This window comes from Sceloporus undulatus, chromosome 6 (genome assembly GCF_019175285.1).
Source record: "Sceloporus undulatus isolate JIND9_A2432 ecotype Alabama chromosome 6, SceUnd_v1.1, whole genome shotgun sequence".
Lineage (NCBI taxonomy): Eukaryota > Metazoa > Chordata > Lepidosauria > Squamata > Phrynosomatidae > Sceloporus > Sceloporus undulatus.
The window spans coordinates 95,846,131-95,866,135 of record NC_056527.1 but is presented as its reverse complement, the minus strand read 5'-3'; the positions used below and the strand labels follow the sequence as shown (position 1 = coordinate 95,866,135).

The following is a 20,005-nucleotide window of genomic DNA, read 5'->3' as shown; positions in this document are numbered from 1 at the left end:
ACAATTATTGTAACCTGCCTTGAAACCCAATGTGAGAGAAAGGCAGGATATAAAGACTCTGAAATAATAATAATAATAATAATAATAAGAAGAAGAAGAAGAAGAAGAAGATGCACATTTTTCTTATGATTTCCATTTTGGTGGCCAAACTTATAGATCTATACTTTTTAAAAACATGCTGAGGGTAGATAAGACAAGCTAATCTCCATTCCCTCTTTCTCTTCTTTTTGCTATTAAGAATACTCAGTCAGGAATCCTGGGGAAAGCTGCTGGTAGAAGACCTTTAATAAATTTGACAAACCCCAGTCCCTGAAACTAGGCCTTTGGATCAGCATCAGATCAGCTCTGTTTGCCAGTTGTACGGATAGACTTCATCACTACAGCTGCTTAGCTAAGTCTGCAATAATTTCACTGTCAGTCATAACTGTCTCTAAATGCACAGCTAAAGAGGATTTGCGCCTTTGATTTCCAGTCCCTTAAAAAAAGAAATGTTTGAACTGCAATCCTGGAGTCTTCGTTTACTGTAAGAGTTTAATGTAAATAGTGCAGCTGTTTTATGAATGATGATGCTTGACAGCGGAAATGATTTCCATCAGCAGATTATGCCTTCAAACATTCTGGGTCTGTTCTAAAACCCGATCTATTCCAAGGGTGGTCTAACTTTTCTTTTCTCTCTCCCTTTTCGTTTCTGCCTATTTATTTATTTGGAGTGTCCAGGTAAGCAGCTTGCAAGTACCATCCCAGGAACACTTTGCAATATTGCTCAAAAAGCATGGTAAAAGCATTGGTCCATTAGAGGGGGGGGGGAATCCAAAATCCACTCCTAGGAGATCAATAGATCAATATTCTTATGACGGAGCCAAGTGTCACAGAAGCATGAGTGAGTTTTCAAATCCACCAGTTTGTCTTTCCTTATTTTGGTTGACATTTTAGTACTTCCAAATAAAGGTCTCTCCCTACTGTGAATTTTGCAATACCGCAGATGCTCCCTCAGCAATCCACAGCTCTTCCACATTGCAGAAATCAAGCAGTTTGACACCACTTTAAGTGTCATGGCTCCATCCGGTGGAAACCTGGGATCTGCGGTTTGGTGAGGCATCCAGCCTGGTCTGTCAGAGAGCTCTAGTGCCTTATTTGTTGTTGTTAACTCATGGTGACTCTGGAGGACTAAAAGCAAAATATAGGGCAATATACCCTTCCACACAGAAGGTAAAGTTCAAAACACACTGCAGAAATAATCCAGTTTGAGACAGGATTATTAGTGCAATGTGTTTAGACCTATGTGACAACAAAGACTAACCAGGAATGTCTGGTGTTCATACCAGTCTGGTACAAAATCATATACACCATTTAGAAAATAATCATATGGCCAAATATATATTTAAGGTAACCATAATGTAAGGTATTCCATCCCTAAAACATCAATAGAAAAAATCAAGGGAACAATCTGATACGGATAAGGTAATTCAAATGTAAGTCTATAGAGAAAAGCTATGAAGTACATATAGTTTTTGATGTAAACCCCAAAACACACTGCAAAAATAATCCAGTTTCAGATTACTTTCACTGCCCTGGCTCAGTGCTATGGAATCCTGGGAATTGTAGTTTATAGTGGCACCAGAGCTCTTTCTGACAGAGAAGGCTTAATGTCTCACAAAACTACAGTTCCCAGAATTCCCTAGCACTGAACCAGGGCAGTTAAAGCAGTCTCAAACTGGATTATTTCTGCAGTGTGTTTTGGACCTATGTTTCTTAAATCATGCTCAAAATGGAGGACACTGCAGAAATAATCCAGCTCCACTCTGGGCCCCACAACAAACTCCAACTCCCAGAATTCCATAGCCTTGAGCCAGACAAGAGTTAAAGCGGTGCCAAACCGGGCTATTCCTGCAGTGCAGATGCAGTCAAATGTGTCAAAGCAGGCTTTTCCTCCTCCATTTCCTTTCCAATGGCAGAAAGGGTGGCCAAGAAGCCTGATCCCTTTAAGACCCAGAGGGAATTTCCTCTCCTTTCTTCCTCCCTCCCTTCTCTTTTTTTTCTCTCTCTCTTTTTCTGCCCCCCTCCTTTTTAATTTTTTCCCCTGCAAGGAAAGACAAGGCTGGGTGCTGTTTGCATCAGGGTTGGGTCTCCATCCTCCAGCTGCAAAAGGAAAGAGAGAGACAGAGGATCATCATCATTATTATTTATTTAAAAAGGAAGAGCAAAGAGGGAAAGGAAGAAGAAGGGATGAAGAGGAGGTGTAACCCTTCCTACCCACCGGCAGGAGTGGGCCTGAGCTGAGCCAAGGACCTCTCTGGACGGATCTCTCTTTTGGCAAGGACCTTTCCCTCCTCCAGCCTTTCTGCAAGGACCCCCTTCTTCCTCCAGCCCCTTTGCAAGCACCTCTGCCTCCTGCAGCCTTTTTTGCAAGCAATCCCCCTTCCTCCAGCCTTTTGGCAAGCCCCCCTCCGTTCCTCCAGCCCCTTTGCTAGCACCTTTCCCTCCTCCAACCTTTTTGCAAGGATCCCTCTCTCCAGCCCCTGGGCAAGCACCCCTCTTTTCTCCAGCCCCTTTGCAAGCACCCTCTCATTCTCCAGCCTTTTCCCAAGCACCCTTCCTTTCTCCAGCCTTTTTGCAAGCACCCTTCTTTTCCCCAGCCCCTCTGCAACCACCTCTCCCTCCTTCAGCCTTTTTGCAAGCACCCTTCCTTTCCCCAGCCTCTTTGCAACCTCTCTTCTCTCTCTAGCTTTTTTGCAAGCACCCCTCTATTCTCCAGCCTTTTTGCAACCACCTCTCCCTCTTCCAGCCTTTTTGTAAATACCCTCCTTCCCCCAGCCCCTTTGCAACCTCCCTTCTCTCTCTAGCCCTTTTTTTTTTTTGCAAGCACCCCTCTTTTCCTCCAGCCCTTTTGCAAGGACCTTTCCCTCCCCATTGGGTGAGAAAGCCTTGCTTGCACCCCTTTCCAACCTCCCCCCCCCCAGTCAGCCAGAGACTGCTTGGCCACATTTCCCTGACACAATGAAAGCCGCCTTCTAGATGGAGCTGTCGCTGCTCTTGCAAACTGTTCCTGTGCTCCGCCTAGTAGCCCCTTTCTGCTGCTTCTGCTTTCTTGCAATGTGAGTCTGGGCTGGAAGAAGAGGCAGCTGGAGGAGGAGGAGAGGAGGAGGAGGAGAGGAAGAAAGGGGGAACCTTGGGGCTATGGTGGTGACCACCACACCTGGAGATTTCCTGAACCATGATGAAGACTGAGCCCCAGAACAGCCCAGGTGGCCCTGCTAACACCAACAGTGGCCCTACCGGTGGCAACGGTGGTACCTTGCGGAGCGCCTCACCTCACCGGAACGCCTACGAAGCTGGCATCCAAGCCTTGAAAGCCCCCAAAGATGCCCTGGGCAACGCCGAGAGCGAGGAGGCCAAGAAAGCCCGTAACAAGAAGTATGGGTCCAACGTCCATCGGATCAAGAATATGTTCCTCCAGATGGGAACATCAGCCCCAGCAGGAGAGGCTGGAGGTGGTGGAGGAGGAGGTGCAGGTGGTGGAGGAGGAGGGGGTGGAGGTGGACCTGCTGGGGTGGACTTGGCCAAGCTCAAGGAGAAGCCTGTCCGGTTGTCCTTGCCCCGGGCGAGTAGCCTCAATGAGAATGTGGACCACAGTGCCTTGCTGAAGCTGGGCACCAGCGTCTCTGAGCGGGTGAGCCGTTTTGACTCCAAGATGGACAAGCCGCTGTCCAAACTCCAGGAGACCAGGAAGATTTTTGAGAGGAGCCTTCAAGAGAAGGAGACCACCAACAAGCTTCTCCTGAGGAAAGAAAGGGGGGGCTTCCAGGACAGGAAACTGGACGTGGTGGTGAGGTTCAATGGGAGCACGGAGTCTCTGGACAAGCTGGACACAGAGGCTGTCTCGCCCACCGTCAGCCAACTCAGTGCCGTCTTTGAGAAGGCCGACTTGAGGAACAACCTTCACAAAGCCCCTGGAAAAGTTGGGCCTCTCAACTCCAAGATTGTCAGTAAAAGGTCTAGGGTCTTTCTCCAGTCCACCCCCGAAGGAGGGGCCAAGGGGGATGCCAGGAGTAATGACGGGTCTAGTGTCCAGGTGAGAGGTCGGCTACCTGAGGTTGACAAAAGCCAAGCCAAACCTCCATCTGGTGGCCTTGGTGTTGGCGCTGTTGGCAGCCCAGGAGTTGGGAAGCCAGGCGACAAGGAGGGTCATGCGGCCCTCCGTCCGCAGAAGGTCCAAGAGGTGCGCAAAATCAAGCCTGTGGAAGTGGAGGAGAGCGGGGACTCGGAGCAGGAGTTTGAGGCGGCGGAGGTGGCAGTGGCAGCAGCTATTGCAGAGGAGAACAGCAGGGCCTCTAAGGGGTCTGATGCTCTCAGGGCTGAGGTGATCCAGGCGGAGGTAACGGTCCATGCGGCCTTAGAAAATGGCAGGCTGGGGGCTGAGCCACCTCTAGAAACTCCGGACACCTTGGCGGATGCTTACTGTGAGGAAGCCGCCAAGGTTGAGGGACCAGAGGAGAATGACCTGGGCGATGAGTCAAAGAAGGAAGACTTCTCCGAGGCTGATCTGGTGGACATCAGTGCCTACAGCGGGCTGGGGGAGGACTCGGGAGGGAGCGGGCTGGATGAAGATGAGGATGCGGATGGACTGTACGCACCTGAATCCAGCTGTGTGGAGATCCCTGGGCTGTCAGACGAGGAAGAGAGTGCCCCCAGCCGCAAGATCCATTTTAGCACAGCTCCTATCCAGGTAGGCCTTTGGATGCAGTGTACCTAGCAGTGGTAACAAGATGGCTGGGCCTAAGAAGGACCAGTTTCCTTTGGGGAATGGGATGGTTGGTAATGGAACCAGAATCTCACATCCTCAATAGGCTGTAAGTTCAGAATCTCTGACTTTGGCCCCATTTTCTCACAGTTCACAAGTGAGATGGGGTACCATGGTTTCTTGACTACCATTTGAATGACAACAAGTGGATCTCACTTGATGTCAACGCTGTTCCATGCAAAACCTAGCAGATGCCTACCATTCTCTGCACACAGAAAACTAGCACGTTAGCCTCGCCTTTTCCCTGATGTGCTAGTCTTCTATATGTGGCGAACGTTATGGGAGTGTTGTTTTGTTTTGTGAGCATCCAGGCGTGGGAGCTTCCATCTGTCATCTGAAGTGCCACAGTCAAGATACAGGCTTTCCACCCTGTTTGTGTGAACCAGGCCTAAGGTTGATAGAAAAGGAGGGCTCCCTTGTCTCTCTTCAGTATGATTTCCTGTTGAAGGTCTTGATTTTTGCAAAGCTTTTCCTCTCAGGGACCCACCAACAGGAAAGAGGTTGTGCTTTCTTTTGTTTGCATTTAATTCTCTTGTTTTTGGTGCGTCCAAATGTATCCAGTGAAGGGGAGTCAATTCTTTCACTTGGAGGAGATTTGGGCCTCCTTTTGACAGAAATGGTCTCTGATTGAGGCTGGGAATTGAACTGGCGAGTCACAGGGCATCATAATTGCTGCGAAAAAATGTGGTTTTTGTAGCATTGGACAAACCTTCACTGTGGTAGATAGTGCTGGCATTATACGCCTCCTCCCACCCAACGACTCCATTTCTGTCTTTTTTATATTATTTTTTCCCATCCAGTGCAAAATGAGGAGGGGAAAGGGGTGGGGTTGGAGGCATGGGGTGTCTTGATTTGGAAAGATGGGAAAGCAAAGAGAGAAAGAAGCTGATCTCCATTACTCTTCCACCCCTCCATCTCTAAAGCGTTGCTTTTATGAAACACTAGGGGCGAGGGAGGGATTATTAATGAACCCATTTACGTCTGGCTGCTGGTAGTAAAGGGAATAACACATTTGATGTGAAATCTCAGTTTGTCACACTCTTTCCTGCCTTGGCTCTGTGGTGGTGGAGGTGACACAAACTGAAGGATGCTCACTGGGAAGCTGCTCCTTTCCACCTTCATCTACACACCTTTGGCTTGCTTGGGAGTCTCTGTTTCAATCTATTTTCATAAATCTGTTAGCCTCAAAGGGTTTTTGAAACTCCTCTTCCCCCTCCCTCCATCCCAATTTCTATCAGTTGATTATCTCCCCACTGCCACCTCCACGGATCAAAGGCATCCTGGGCACCAATCCCAAGAATTGGCTGGATTTCATAGTACTGTATGTGGACCAGTTTTCCAAGGCAAGGTTGGAGGGCCGTCTGTCTTCCCTAAGGGAAAAAAGGAGAAAAATGGCATCTCGCTTAGAAAAGTCATTGCCTGTAGGGCAGCCTTCCCCAAGCTGATGTGTTCCAGAGGCATGGGATTATATCTCCCATCATGTCCTACCAGCTATACCTTGGCTGAGTATGCTGGGAGTTGTTGTAGTCCATTGCATGTGGAGGAACATAGCTTATGGCGGGCTGCTGTAGGGTCATAGAGCTGGGTGGAAGATGACACTCAACCTGTCCTGTCCAATCTGTATAGACTCCAGGATGGAATTTGTGACTTACTAACCCAGTTTATCTGTCAGCTTCATTTGAGAACAAGATTGGGCAACATGTGGCCATCCAGATGTTGTTGAACTGCCTCTCCTATCAGCCATAGTCAGAATGGCCAGCAGTGAAGAATGGTAGCACATTCTCGAGGGCCACTCTGTGTCCACCCCTGTTTTAGGCAGCATGGCATAGGACTTGGAGGACTGGAGAGTTTTTTAAAAATAGAACATAGAGATCCTCGTTGAAATTTCTACTTGAACAAGAAGATTCCTTATGAACCTGGGCTAGTCATCATGCCTCCCAATATTTTTGTGAGGATAAAGCGGTGGGGCAATAATATGCCAATTCAGGATCCCTGGTGGAAGAAAGGGCAGGATATACAAAGATGGGTTGTAACACATGGACAGACTTCAGGCTTCTAGGATCTACTTTGTGTTTTTTTTGGGGGGGGGATTAACTAGAATCCTGTGACCTACCAACTAGAATCAAAGGACAATAACTTTGATATATAGAATTCTGAACCTAGGAAACTGTTTTGAATAGCAGAACTGGCCTGGAAGCTCAGGGCCCTTCTGTGCAAAAATCTACCTTTATTTAAATACATAGCATAATTACAGGCATGGAAGGTCATTGTGTTCCTCCTATTGTTAAGAAACTGAGAATCAGATACATCAAAAATAGCTCAGATTATTGCAGTCACCCGATCTGTGTCAAAAAATCACCTGGGAACATAGCAGGAAATCCATATTTTCTTTCTTGGATTAGAATTGAGGGGCGGGTGAGGTTTATTATGCTGCAGACAGATGGTGGGCATGAACAAGGTGCCACATGCCAAAGGTTGGATTTCCTGGGCTCTTGGGGCATAGTTTCATCTTAGCCAACATCCTGGTTCCAAATCACAGCCAGCTCAAATGCCTGAAGAGGAAGAAGCAGCGTTTACACAAGAATGCTTGGTTGCTTGGAAGTATCCTTACCTTGGCTTAACAAAAATATTCAGATTTAGAGGCACAGAGATTAGCATCTCAAACCCAAGGATTTTAAAACCACTTCCTGATTGCCATGAGCCACAGTTTGCTTAAGACTGTAACTCTCCTGGGATGGCAGTGGAATGGGACATGGCTGAGTGGCAAGCTTCTATAGACAACAAATACATTCAGTTTTGCCAAATTTTTCCCTCCCAATACATGCAAAAAATCCAATCTGCCACCCACTCACTCACTGAATGTCAGGGTCAAGGAGAAAAAACAGGAAAGCATAATTTGTCTTTATGGTTGCCTCTCTCAACCAGGACCCTTCCAAACATGTTGCATCATAACTCTTGATCTTGGTGGTGGATGATGGAAGTTTTAATTAAAAAAAAACTGGAGAGGCCCAGGTCAGAGGAGACTACACAAAGGCAGTAGTTTTCAAAACAAATGAACAACTTCATACTGAACTTGCAGTGTCTAAGCAGTGTACAAATGTAAGCTAACTGCCCCAAACAATCTGGGTACTTGTTTTAGCGACCCTGGAAATATGCAAGCCTGAGCTTGAGCCCTTTTACTGGTATTGAACTCAAAACCTTATGGTTTTGAGTGAGTGACTGCAGTACAGGCATTTAACCACTGCGTCACCAGGGCTCCTGGTGATTTTCAATCTTTGGCCCCTGAAGATGTTTTAGCAAATGGCCCATTGGACATACTGGCTGTGAATTCTGATACAAAGTCCTATAGGCAACAAGTACATTAATATTAGACAGATTACCCCAACCCCCAAACCACTAATCCCCATCCTCTGGAGTACAAAAGGACGAGGACCAAAGGTTGAAACCCACTGCTCCTAGGACATTGAGGGATGCCACCTGAAAGTTATAAGGTGGGTGGCAGTGTTAATGCTTGTTGTGCCAAACATGTGGTGTGATACTTGCCGTATTTGAGGCTGAGAAGGAACATTTGGTCCAGGTGACCTTGCTCATCATAACTCCAAAATTTGGACTCATCTTTTTTCACCCTCCTTTGATAACATTTCTTGGCTCCCTTGCTGGAGATTCTTTGCTTTTGCTCTCTGTTTGGGAATTCATCTTTTAGTGAGTGTTGGCTGTTGTGTGAGGAATCTGGTTGTGGAAATAAAATGTAGTTCCAACTTGAATGATGTTACGAATTCCCATACTCTCCTCCATCCTTCCCCAAAACCAGGTGGTTGTTAGGATGCTACCAATGCTGGCTGCTGCAATCTCATGTAGCAAACTAGGTGTAATATGCGAGGGCAGATTTAAGGACAATTCTTAAGTTGTAGGACTAAGACTTTGGAGATCAGAGTTCGAATCCCTGCTCAGCCATGGAAACCCACTGGGTGACCTAGGGTAGGTCTCACTGCCTCAGCTCCAGAAAACCCAATTATAGGGTTGCCATAAATTGGAAACAGCTTGAAGGCACACAACAATAACAAGTATGTTTAGCATAAGGACATAAGCACAGCCCTACCAGAGGCCTGTCTAGCCCAGCGTTCTTTGGGTTGGTGAGATGAGGAATCCAAACTGTGTGGGTTTCTCTGTCACTGCCCAGAAATAGGCAGGAAGAACAACTAAGGTCTTGTGATGGTGGAAAATAGACGTTACTTGCTCCTTGCTTTCTGCCATCCTAAAGAACAGTTCTTCCTGCCTTTGCACAGAGCATAACTCTTTTTTTGTCGTTCTGATTTGGGAAGTCCCCAAAGCAAGACATGAATGCAACAACACCTTCCCACTCATGTTCCCCAGCAACTGGTGTTCCAGGATATACTGCCTACGATACTGGAGGTAATATGCATCCATCATGACTTGAAGCTGCAAAATTCCCTTTTAAAATCATTCAGGTTGGTGGCCAAGGAGGTTTGCTATTGCCATCCTGAGAGTCACTACCTTTTGTAAGAGCAAAATTTGTGTTGCTCTAAATGTGTGCTGTTTGGTGCCGTTTTAAGAGGTGTTCCTCCTTTTGTCTTTTTTTAATATCATGCTATTTGTTGAGGAGGGGGGATGAGGCACATGCAGATGATGGGATCTCATTTTGTGGTCCCAGAAGCCCCCAAGGAAAACAGATTCCATTTTTTTAAAAATGACAATCTGTTTACCACCACAACCTCCGCAAGACTCCCATACTGATTAAAAGAAATTGCAAATCAGCAGAAAATCTGCCAAAAAGAAAAGCATAAGTGGCATGACTTCTTTTACAGTCGGATTGGTCATGCTGGTGTGTGTATGTGTGCAAGCATCAGAAATAACCCATTCCCCTTTGTAGTTTTTCACCCCTGTCTTAAAGGGAAAGAGGCCAGCATAGTTTAATGGCTTGACTACTCTGGAGACCAGGATTTGGATCACCACACAGCCATGGAAATCCTTGTACTCATTCATGTGTGTGTGTGTGAGTGTGTGAGTGACTGACTACAATTTCCAGAATCCCCGTGCATAGTGGCTGTGCTAGTTTGTGGATTTTACAGTTGTAATCCAAAAAAGTAATGTTTCTAAGCTCTAATTAGATGGACATCCAGAATTTGACAGATAAGTAGTTTTTAAAAAACTAAGTGTAAAAGAATTGTTTAAGACCGTAAAAGAAGAACCCTTTAGGATGAGGCAAAAGCATTCTGTCTCCAACAGCAGCTATCCAAATGTCTCTGGGAATCCAGCAGAAGCAGGCTATGAGAGCAGTACTCCTGCATCTATACATCCCCAGCATCTGGTACTGTATATGAAGGTACACTTTCTCAGCTTATGGAACCTTTGCCTATTAGCAGTTCATGGACCTAACCTCTGCATCTAAAGCCATTAAAACCATCTAAAGCAGTGTCTTGTGACCACTTTTTTGGCCAGAAAATTCAGTACTTGATTTTTGTTTTACTAGGTAGGAATGTCCAGCTCATTTTCCCCTCCTCATTCTATATTTTTGGTATGGGTTGACCGTACCTAAGGACATAGCTAACCTATGTTCATTGATCGTAAGATCGAAGTAAGATCCTTGTTAATGTGGTTGTTCATAAAAACAAATTTACAAACCCAACAACAGAGAGAAAAGATAGCACAGCACATGTTGTCTGTTATTGATGGACAAGACCAGGATCAGCCTGAGACATTTTTGCTGCCTGAGGCAAAGCAGCAAATAGCACTCAACCACTCGCACAGATCAGGGTGTGCCGTACCTAAAGCCTGCCAAATTATTTTGGTACCTGGGGCAGAATTATTCACAAGCACTTCCCCCCTTTTCTTGACAGTGAAAGTGCAATGAAAACAAAGTAAATCATCTACAATTTGCTGCTGCCATTTGCCAGTACCCCCAAATTTGCTGCCTGTTTCACCCTGTCTACTGCTACTCCCAAGTGTCAACAAGGCATGAGAAAACATGTTTGAGTCCCATATGAGATTAAATCCGTCCCAAATTTGGGATCCTCAGCAGAGGCCCATTTACTTGGTTCACCATCTGGCTAAGTAAAGTTATTGTGCAAATGTGACAGGGTCTTATCTGTAGCAGCACCTCAGCTGTGGAACTTGCTGCCAAAATTTGACTGACTTCAACTCTTCATAGAGGCAGCGAAGATGGTGTGTTCCTCGTGACCTTTGGTCCTCAACATTTCTCTGTTGTTTTAACTATCTGGCTGTAAATTATTTTAAGGAGTCTTCTTACCAGTAGTTCTTAGTTTGTTTTAAAAGTTTTTTGCTATACATCATCTCAGGGGCTAGTGTGCTGAGAGGCATTTAAACTGACATATGCACCTCCAAAATGTACCTCCAAAAACCTTAAGCTAACAAATGTACTGCGCTGTATATATTCATGTATAAGTCCAGAAATTTTAGTCAAAAAATTGACCCAAAAAACCTGGGTTGACTTATCCACGGGTCAATGTAAGTACTATACTTTAACTCTTATCAAAAAAAGGAACCATCCCCTGGTGAAAGGTGGGAGCTTAATCCTTTCTCGGAGAACCTAAAAGAAGCATCAACTCTCTACTATCTCATCTATCCAGGGTGAGCACAAACAGTTATGCCTGATGGAATTTTTTATGGGGTTTTTTTTTTTTTTTTGGCCATCATATCCCTTTGTTTCACCCTTTACATCCTTTGTTACATGCTGCTAAGTTTTACCCTTGACTTACTCACGGGTCTTATTAAAATCAATCATTTGGCCCCCAAACCTGCCCTCGACTTATACATGAGGTCAACTTATAGTTGAGCATATACGGTACCTCCAAATGCCATGATACCAGTAGTAAGCCTCATTTTGGATAGATCACAATAGCCAGTATGATGTAGTGGTTTGAGTACTGGACTAACACTCTAGAGACCAGGATTCGATTCACGGCTTGGCCTGGAAACCCACTGGGTGACCTTGGGCAAGTCACACTCTCTCAACCTCCTCTGAACCAATCTTGCCAAGTAAACCCCATGATAGGTTTGCCTTAGGGTCTGGTCTCAATAAGTTGGAAACAACTCTAAGGCACACAACAACAAAGAAACAAACAAGTCCTATCAACCAATGCTAGTTCATTTAATTTCATAACCGAACCAGAAAGAGAGAGAGAGAGAGAAGGGGATATTTTTCCTTTGTTTCAGATACTGCATAACTTTGATCTTTCAAGGTTTTCTGTTTGATCCAGTGAAAAAGACAATTTAATATCTGCACACACTATTATTAGAGGGCCAAAACAGGTATGAAAATTAAATCAAGCAGATCACGGAAGAGCCCAGCATAGAAAGGGTGTTAGCCCAGATTTCATATTGCCTGTCAGGGTTGCTTGTAGGAGAAAAGTCCTTTCCCCCGGAAAGGGAAACAGCTTGCTGCCTTTAGATACAAACTGAAAGGAAAAGCCCTCATTAAATATCATTTTTACGACAGACATGGCTGAAGGGAGAGGAAGCTAGCTTGTGTGCTTGTGAAGTCTGCTTCGTGAAATGCCCTTTAGTCAACCCCACTGATCGCTTAGGGGCAAGAGGAGGCATTTTAATCTGTGATTAAAGCATTGGTTAGAGAATATACTGATTAAATCAATTAAAGCTTACAACCCTCATATTAACATCATCAGACAGTACTGTGGAAGTTCTTTGGGTTTGCTTCAAGATTCCATATTTCTTTACAACTATCTTTGAAATGAGGTCGTGCAGTAGATTCTTGGATTAAATCAGGACATGGCAGAAATTCATCCATTCCATTTTTATCTTGGTCTTCATCTTGGAAATACAGAACAGTCTGCACGGTTCTCCTCCATCCTGTATCCTTGCAGTAAACCGACGAGGTAGCTGAGGGTAAGAGAGAGTAGCTCCACACCACACAATTATAGCAGTTTGATGTTGCTTTAAATGCCATGAGTCTGTCCCATGTAATCCTGGTATTTGTAGTTTAGTGGAGAGATTTACATTCCTCTGAACTACTGCACTAGAGCTCTCCAGGACAGAATTCAGAACCTCTCGTGAATATTACAAATCACAGGATGCCACAGAATGGAGCCATGGTGCTTATTTATAGTGGCATCAAATTGCTATAATTGTGTGATATGGATATACAGTATCTAGAGAGACAGAGAGACAACATGACTGGCCCAAAGTCAGCCATGGAGCATATTATTTTATTTAAAAATATTTATATACTGCCAGGGTGACCAGATGTCTTCCTTTTCCAGGACATGTCCCAAATTTCAACCTGCTGTCCGTGAGAAATTCCTAAATGTCCCCCATTTTGAGCATGACTAAGAAGCACGAATTTAGATTTCTATGAGTGTTTTTACCTTTTACTTTATGATTCCCGACATTTTCATTGAATGTCCTACATTTTATGGTGCCTTGTCCTCCTTTGCGGTGAGGATGTCTGGTCACCCTATATTCTGCTGAGATCCAAAATTTCAAATCTGTGTATGTAAACTTAGAAAACGCACAAATTAATATACATTCCTTATGAGAACCATGTAAAGAGAAGGTTTGCTCAAATACGTTTTAAACATGCATCTAAAATTAAGAATAGTAGAACATGTTACTTATTTTATATAGGAGTGGGAAAAGTGTGGCCCAGGGTGCCTGTTTTGCAACTCCGGGAGAAGATCTCCAAACGGCCAAAAGAACTAGACAAATACCTTTCTAAAATGGTCCCTTTCCTGGCCTTCCATCCCTGAAAGCTGTCTCCTTCAAATTGTAGGAACTGTTAAATAAAGCATGCACAAACATTTTTACTCATGATTCTGGATGGTTTTTAATATGCACTGGTTTAAAAATGTGTTTGTGTCTCTTTACTGGGAGTAGGGTGGGTTATAAATAAATTAAATAATAGCAATAACAAGTCGTGTTTCAGCCAGTTCTGGGAACAAGAACTGACCTAACTTCCATTCACATTGGGAGCAAATTTCTGGCCTAGGGTTTCCAGGTGTCCCTTATTACAAAGGCTTAGTTGAGGGGTTGAAAGCTTGTCCCTTTTAGGGCTGCCAGTACCTCTTACTATAAGGGATGTCCCTTATTTGAAAGTTGGAGATATTTTATTTTCATATACACTAAATAAATTCCCCCCACAAAATCAATATTTTGGGGTGTGGACCAGCGCGGGGTAGTGGTTTGAGTGTTGGACTAAAACTCTGGAGATGGGAGTTCAAATCCCTGTTCGGTTATTGAAACCCAGTGGGTGACCTTAGGCAGGTTACACTCTCTCAGCCTCAAAGAGAGGCACTGGCAAACCCCCTTATGAACAAAGCTTGCCAAGGAAACTCTGTGACAGACTTTCCTTGGGGTGGCCATAAGTCACAAAGGACTTGAAGGCACACAGCAAGAAACAACAAAGCCCATGTAGATAGAAAAAGAACGCAGCAGACAGAAATGTTTGTTTCTGGCCTATTCCTTACTTCATTTTATTCCACTTGCAAATTTTAGTTTATTTTTTTTTTAATGCAGAGGGCCATTTTAAAAATGAGTTCTCAAATATGCCATGCAAAATGGTACCGACCCACCTTACCTCCTGAGGAATTTTCTGTCTCACTCGGTTGCATATTTAGGCCTGGGCTTAAGGACTCATCATTTTTTAACTATTACAGGTTGAGATCCATAACACACTGCAGAAATAATCCCGTTTCAGACTGCTTTAACTGCCCTGACTTACTGCTAGGGAAACCTGTGAATTGTAGTTTATTGTGGTACCAGCACTCTCTGACAGAGAAGGCTAAATGTCTCACAAAACTACAGTTACGGTGCCACAAGAAACTACAGTTCCCAGAAGTTTCTGGCATTGAGCCAGGGCAGTTAAAGCAGTCTCAAACTGGATTATTTCTGCAGTGTGTTTTGGGCCTGAATCTCTCTTAAAGACAAGACAGAAATGTGTGCATCATATAACTGATGAATGTAGACAGTTTGAAAGAGGAACACATGGCTAGGTTAACAGACATCGACACTTTCATTTTGTATTCAGATAAAACGCAAAATCTGTTAATGTCTGCTTCCCAATTGTCAATCCTACATGTCATAAATTTTGACAGTGTCCTTATTTCTATTTTGAAAACCCCGAGCAGACTCACAAGCATTTGACGGTATTAGGAGGGACTCTTCGGGTTCCTTTAAAGACCCAATGGAGCTATAAGAAAAAGCAGTCTCTCAGGTTATCACAAGCATATGGATGAGTAGGGATTTGAACCCTAGGCTTTCCGTCCTAGTGCCATCGCTACACCACATTCATTGTCTGTCTTTCTAAGTCAGGAGTAAACAAAGTGGTGTAGTTATGGGGAAGAGGCGGTGGGGAATTCTGTGTTTCCTCCGTGACATTTTCTTTCATTCCCAAATTTTTAGCGTTGCAGAGTGAGACACAAATTTCACATCCAGAACTCTTTATTATTTGCTGTTTTTGCATTCCCATGGTCATCTTGCCTTCCCCTTTATTTCTAAATGTTCAGCTGAAGTTTTACATTATATTACATTATAGTGGGCCCTTGTTACCTGCTGGGGTTTGGTTCCAGGATCCTCCATGGATAACAAAATCTGTGGATGCTCAAGTCCCATTAAATACAGTTGCATAGCAAAATGGTGTCCTTTATATAAAATGGCAAAATCAAGGTTTGCTCTTTGGAATGTATACTTTTTTAAAAAAAATATTTTCAAGCCATGGAAGCTTGAATCAATGGATGAAAAATCCGTGGGTAAGAAGGGCTGACTGTACATTCTTGAGGGTAATGCCCTCATTGTGCCCCCTCCCCAGCTGGTATTATTATTATTATTATTATTATTATTATTATTATTATTATTATTATTGGTATTATTATCATCTCATATCCTGTCTTTCTCCCAATACTGTATAAGGGCTCAATGCCGTGCACAGCAAATTTAAAACAATACAAAGGCATTAAAATGTATAAATGTATATTTTTAAAAAGCAAAAGGTTTTAAAAGTTAAATAAATACACATTGACATTTAGAATGTATTAAGCCGCACCTCTTGAGTGAAGGATCTCTGGTCTCAAAAGCTTTCTGCAGGTGATCCATTGGGATCTTGTGCAAGAGATATCTTTTCCCTCCCCAGCTGCCTGATGGTGAGGAGGTAGAAAAGGAACAGGGAAAGGGATCATGAGAAGAGAGGCTCATTGTAATTTTTTTCTGAATTACAATGAGGCATGTATAGCATATCTCCAAGTGCCCCAATATGGGAGGGCCAGTCCTAATTCATCCTTTGCTGTCCCATTTTTCAGCTGCTTTTAAAATGTCCCAGTTTGTCTCTCCTCCTCCCGCTTCCCCGTTTTGTCCTCAACTTACTTCAGTTGCTGCAAACTGAGTTCAAAATGCAAAAGTAGTATGCACTCAATTTACTCAACAGGGAGAAGAGAAGGTGGCGCAACCTTCCCCTTCTCAGTAAACTCATGCACAAGCAAACTGCTTCAACCTCTCCTAGTTTGGTGTGTTCTTCCTCATTCATTACTTTCGCCATCTTGATCACACTCTGGTGTTGCTTGGCCACGTGTCTCCCAGTTTTCATCTGTTGAAATGCTGGCGGGTTATGGTACAAGTTTGCACTCAGTAGGCATCTTTGTATCAGAGTGTGAGAGCCACTGTGGCGTAGTGGTTCGAATATTGGACTAGGATTCTGGGGACAAGGGTTCGATTCCAAGCTTGGCCATGAAACCCACTGGGTGACCTTGGACAAGTCACATGCTCTCAGCCTCAGAAGAAGGCTATGGCAAACCTTCTCTGAATAGATCTTGCTAAGAAAACCCTGTGATGCCTTAGGCTGGGTCACCATAAGGCGGAAACAACTTGAAGGCACACAACAACAAATTGAAAACTACTGGTTGGGAAATTTTGACACTTGTGGGCTTCATCCGCACTGTAGAGATAATCTAGGTTGACACCACCTAACTGCCATGGCTGATTGCTGTGACATTCTGGGAATTGTAGTTTTGTGCTACAGTGAGCCTTCTCTCTTAGAAAGCTCTGGTGCGCCAATAAAGTACAATTCCCAGAATTACATAGCATTGAGCCATGGTAGTTGAAGTGGTGTCAGGCCTGGGTTATTTCTGCAGTGCAGATGCAGCTGTAGTCCAACAGTGTAACTTTGCTAGCTGGGGAAGTCTTTGAGTTCTAATCCTAAAAGTAATTTTTTGCACACACTGCTTAGTAAGGATGTACTGTACCAGTAAGAGAGGTATTTTTCCTCTCAGCTCATTTGGTTAACTGCAGTGATTTTCCGGTTGGTAACTGAACAGGTGTGATCATGATGTATCTGACTGAACTGCAGCATAATGTAAATTTTTAAGGCCTGATTTACACATGGAGCAGAATGAGGTAGTAGAAGAGAGAGTGCTACGTACTTTAAACTGCAGGAGGGCAAGTGCCCTTTGTGAATATTTCCCCCTATGGTGAAAAATAAATCCTTGCAGATAACAAAAGAGCACACCAGACAGAAATGTTCTTTACTGGCATTCTCCTTACTGCACTTTATTCCATTTGCAAATGTCATTTGATTTTTAAAATGCAGAAGGCCATTTTAAAAATGTGTTTTCCCAAATGCAATGCAAAACGGTAGAGATCCATCCTTTCTGCTCAGGAATTTTCCATCCCACTTTGATTCAAAACACAGTGCAGAAATAATCCAGTTTGATACTCCTTTAACAGCCCTGGCTCAATGCTAGGGAATTTAAGGGAACTGTAGTTTGGTGAGACATTTAGTTTTCTCTGTCAGACAGTTCCCAGGATTCTCTAATACTGAGCCAGGGCAGTTAAAGCACCCCCAAATTTCTGTAGTGTGTTTTGGACCTTTGCTACACATTTAGGCCTGGTCTAAGAACTCATCACTTTTTAACTATTACAGGTCGAGTCTCTTTTAGCCGAAATGCTTGGGATAAGAAGTGTTTTAGAGTTTGGATATTTTGGATTTCAGAATATTTGTATTTGCAATAATTTACGTAATGAGATATCTTGGAGATGGGACCCAAGTCTAAACACAAAATATATTTTTGTTTCGTATACACTGTATGCATATAGTTTGACAGCAATTTTATACAATATTTTAAATAGTTTTCAAAGACATAGCCATGTTTGTTTGGAAAATCAGTATGCAAAGGGATCGTGCAGCACTTTTGAGAGTAAAACTGAAAGATAGAAGTGGAAGCATAAACTTTTGTAAACTTGAGTCTACTTCCTCAAATGCATCTGAGAAAGCGGGCTCAATTCTATGAAAGCTTATGCTACCAACTTCTACCTTTCAATTACTTTAATAATTTTGTGCATGGAACAAAGTTTATACACTGAACCAGCAGAATGCAAAGGTGTCACTAGTTCAGCCACCCATGAGAAAGGTTTTGGTTTTCGGATTTTGGAATTACTGATAAAAGAGACTCAACCTGTACCTAATTGCCTCATGCTTATAATTTTCTTGCTCCTAAAGAATGCAAAGATTTGCCGAACTTAAGAAGAGCATATATTTACTACAGTAATATCATTTAAGCCATGGTATTTGTTTTAAGTTTCAGGAATAGGATGCCTTACTTTATGGTTGCTTTGGAACCAAATCCCTGCGGATACCAAGTACCCACTGTATTATTATTCCACTTGATGGTTTATATGGTATTATTGTAGTAAATATATGCAATTTATAAGATAAGCCAATTTTTGCATTATTTTCTAAGTGTTAAATGGGTATTCATAAATACCACTCTTTCTTTGATAGTCTTTTATGCTACTTAGTTTAGAGATCCTGTGTGTGTAAATGTACATTGCCCTACATTTCCCATTTAAACTTGGCCTACCACCGGCATTTGCCAAATTCACACCTTTCATGCCACCTTATTGTGTCTGTGGTCAGGCTTGGCTCTCTGACTTAAAAGCTTGCTTCTCTGAAGGGCCTCCAAGGATTGTCCAAATATTTTCTAGGCTCTAGGCATTACAGAAAGCCACAAATCAATGTGAATTGATAATGCCAACAAGTAATGGACCAGGTGATAGAGCAAAAGGAGATTATACATTCTGGCCAAGACAAGAGGCAGAAAACAAAGGATGCATCTGACCATAGAAATAATGCAGTTTGACACTACTTTAACTGCTATGGCTCTATCCTACAGAGTCCTGGGGTTCGTCATTTTGTTAGGTCATAGCACTCCTTGGAAGAAAAGACTAAAGGCCTTGTAAAACTACAAATCCCAGGATTCCATAGGATGAAGCTACAGTTCTTAAAGTGGTGTCAAACGATCACAGAGGTTTCTTGGCAAGTTTGATCAGAGGGAATTTGCCATTGCCATCCACTGAGGCTGAGAGAGTGTGACCTGCCCAAGTGTGTCACCCCGTGGGTTTCATGGATGAGCTGAGAATTGAACCCTGGTCTCCAGAGTCATGGTCCAGTGCTCAGACCACTATACCACGTTGGCTCAATCTCTGATATGGGGATTAAGAATTATCTACCCTCTGGGGAGAACCCTTTTCTTGCATTTCTGCACAACTCGCTAATCTCAGTGAGACTCTTGATTGGAAGGAAAGAAACCCGGTGACGCATTTTATGCAGAAAACCAAAGGGCAGCTTCAGCTCTTGCTCCAGTTTGAAGAAGTCTACAGCAAAATGACTTCTGTGGGTCCTTCCTGTGCTTGGTGATGTGTTTGGTTGCACCCCTTCAACCCTTCAACCAAAGAAGTCCTCTTATAAGCAGCTGCAAAATATTATTTTCAATTTCGCAGTATACTATAGAATGGCACACGGGGGGGGGGGGGGGTTAAAATGGCAGCTTGTAGCCCCCTTGCTGGCATGAGAGGAACCAAAGGCAGGCATAATCAGTGGTGGGCTCTCTGGTGGCATTGCAGTCCTGACAGCTGCCCAGTGGTCTCAAGTGCTGAATTCTAAGGCTAGGTCATTTCCTCTGAGGTCTTGCTTGCACTGCAGATATACTGTATAGCAATTTGGCACTACTTTAACTGCCATGGGTCAATGCTATGGAATTCTGGGCACATGAGAAGGCATGACTCACTAGAAAAGACAGTAATGCTAGGAAAGGTAGAGGGTAGTAGAAAGAGAAGAAGACCCCATGCCAGATGGATAGACTCAGTCAGGGAAGGTATAGGCATGAATTTACAGGGCATAAACAAGAGCATTGAGAGCCAGTGTGGTGTAATGCCATCTCATTC

The 20,005-nt window shown here is 43.7% G+C and overlaps 1 protein-coding gene across 2 annotated transcripts in view; it reads left to right on the top strand.

The window, feature by feature from the left end:
* The first annotated feature begins 2,076 nt into the window (after window positions 1-2,076).
* Window positions 2,077-20,005, top strand: part of PPP1R9B (protein phosphatase 1 regulatory subunit 9B) — an 80,788-nt gene continuing 62,859 nt past the window's right edge. For both annotated transcript variants that reach the window (XM_042473428.1, XM_042473429.1), the window contains exon 1: window positions 2,077-4,726. In XM_042473428.1, coding sequence (XP_042329362.1) covers window positions 3,215-4,726 — 1,512 coding nt within the window. In that variant the 5' untranslated portion in view covers window positions 2,077-3,214. The remainder of the gene's footprint in view (window positions 4,727-20,005) is intronic.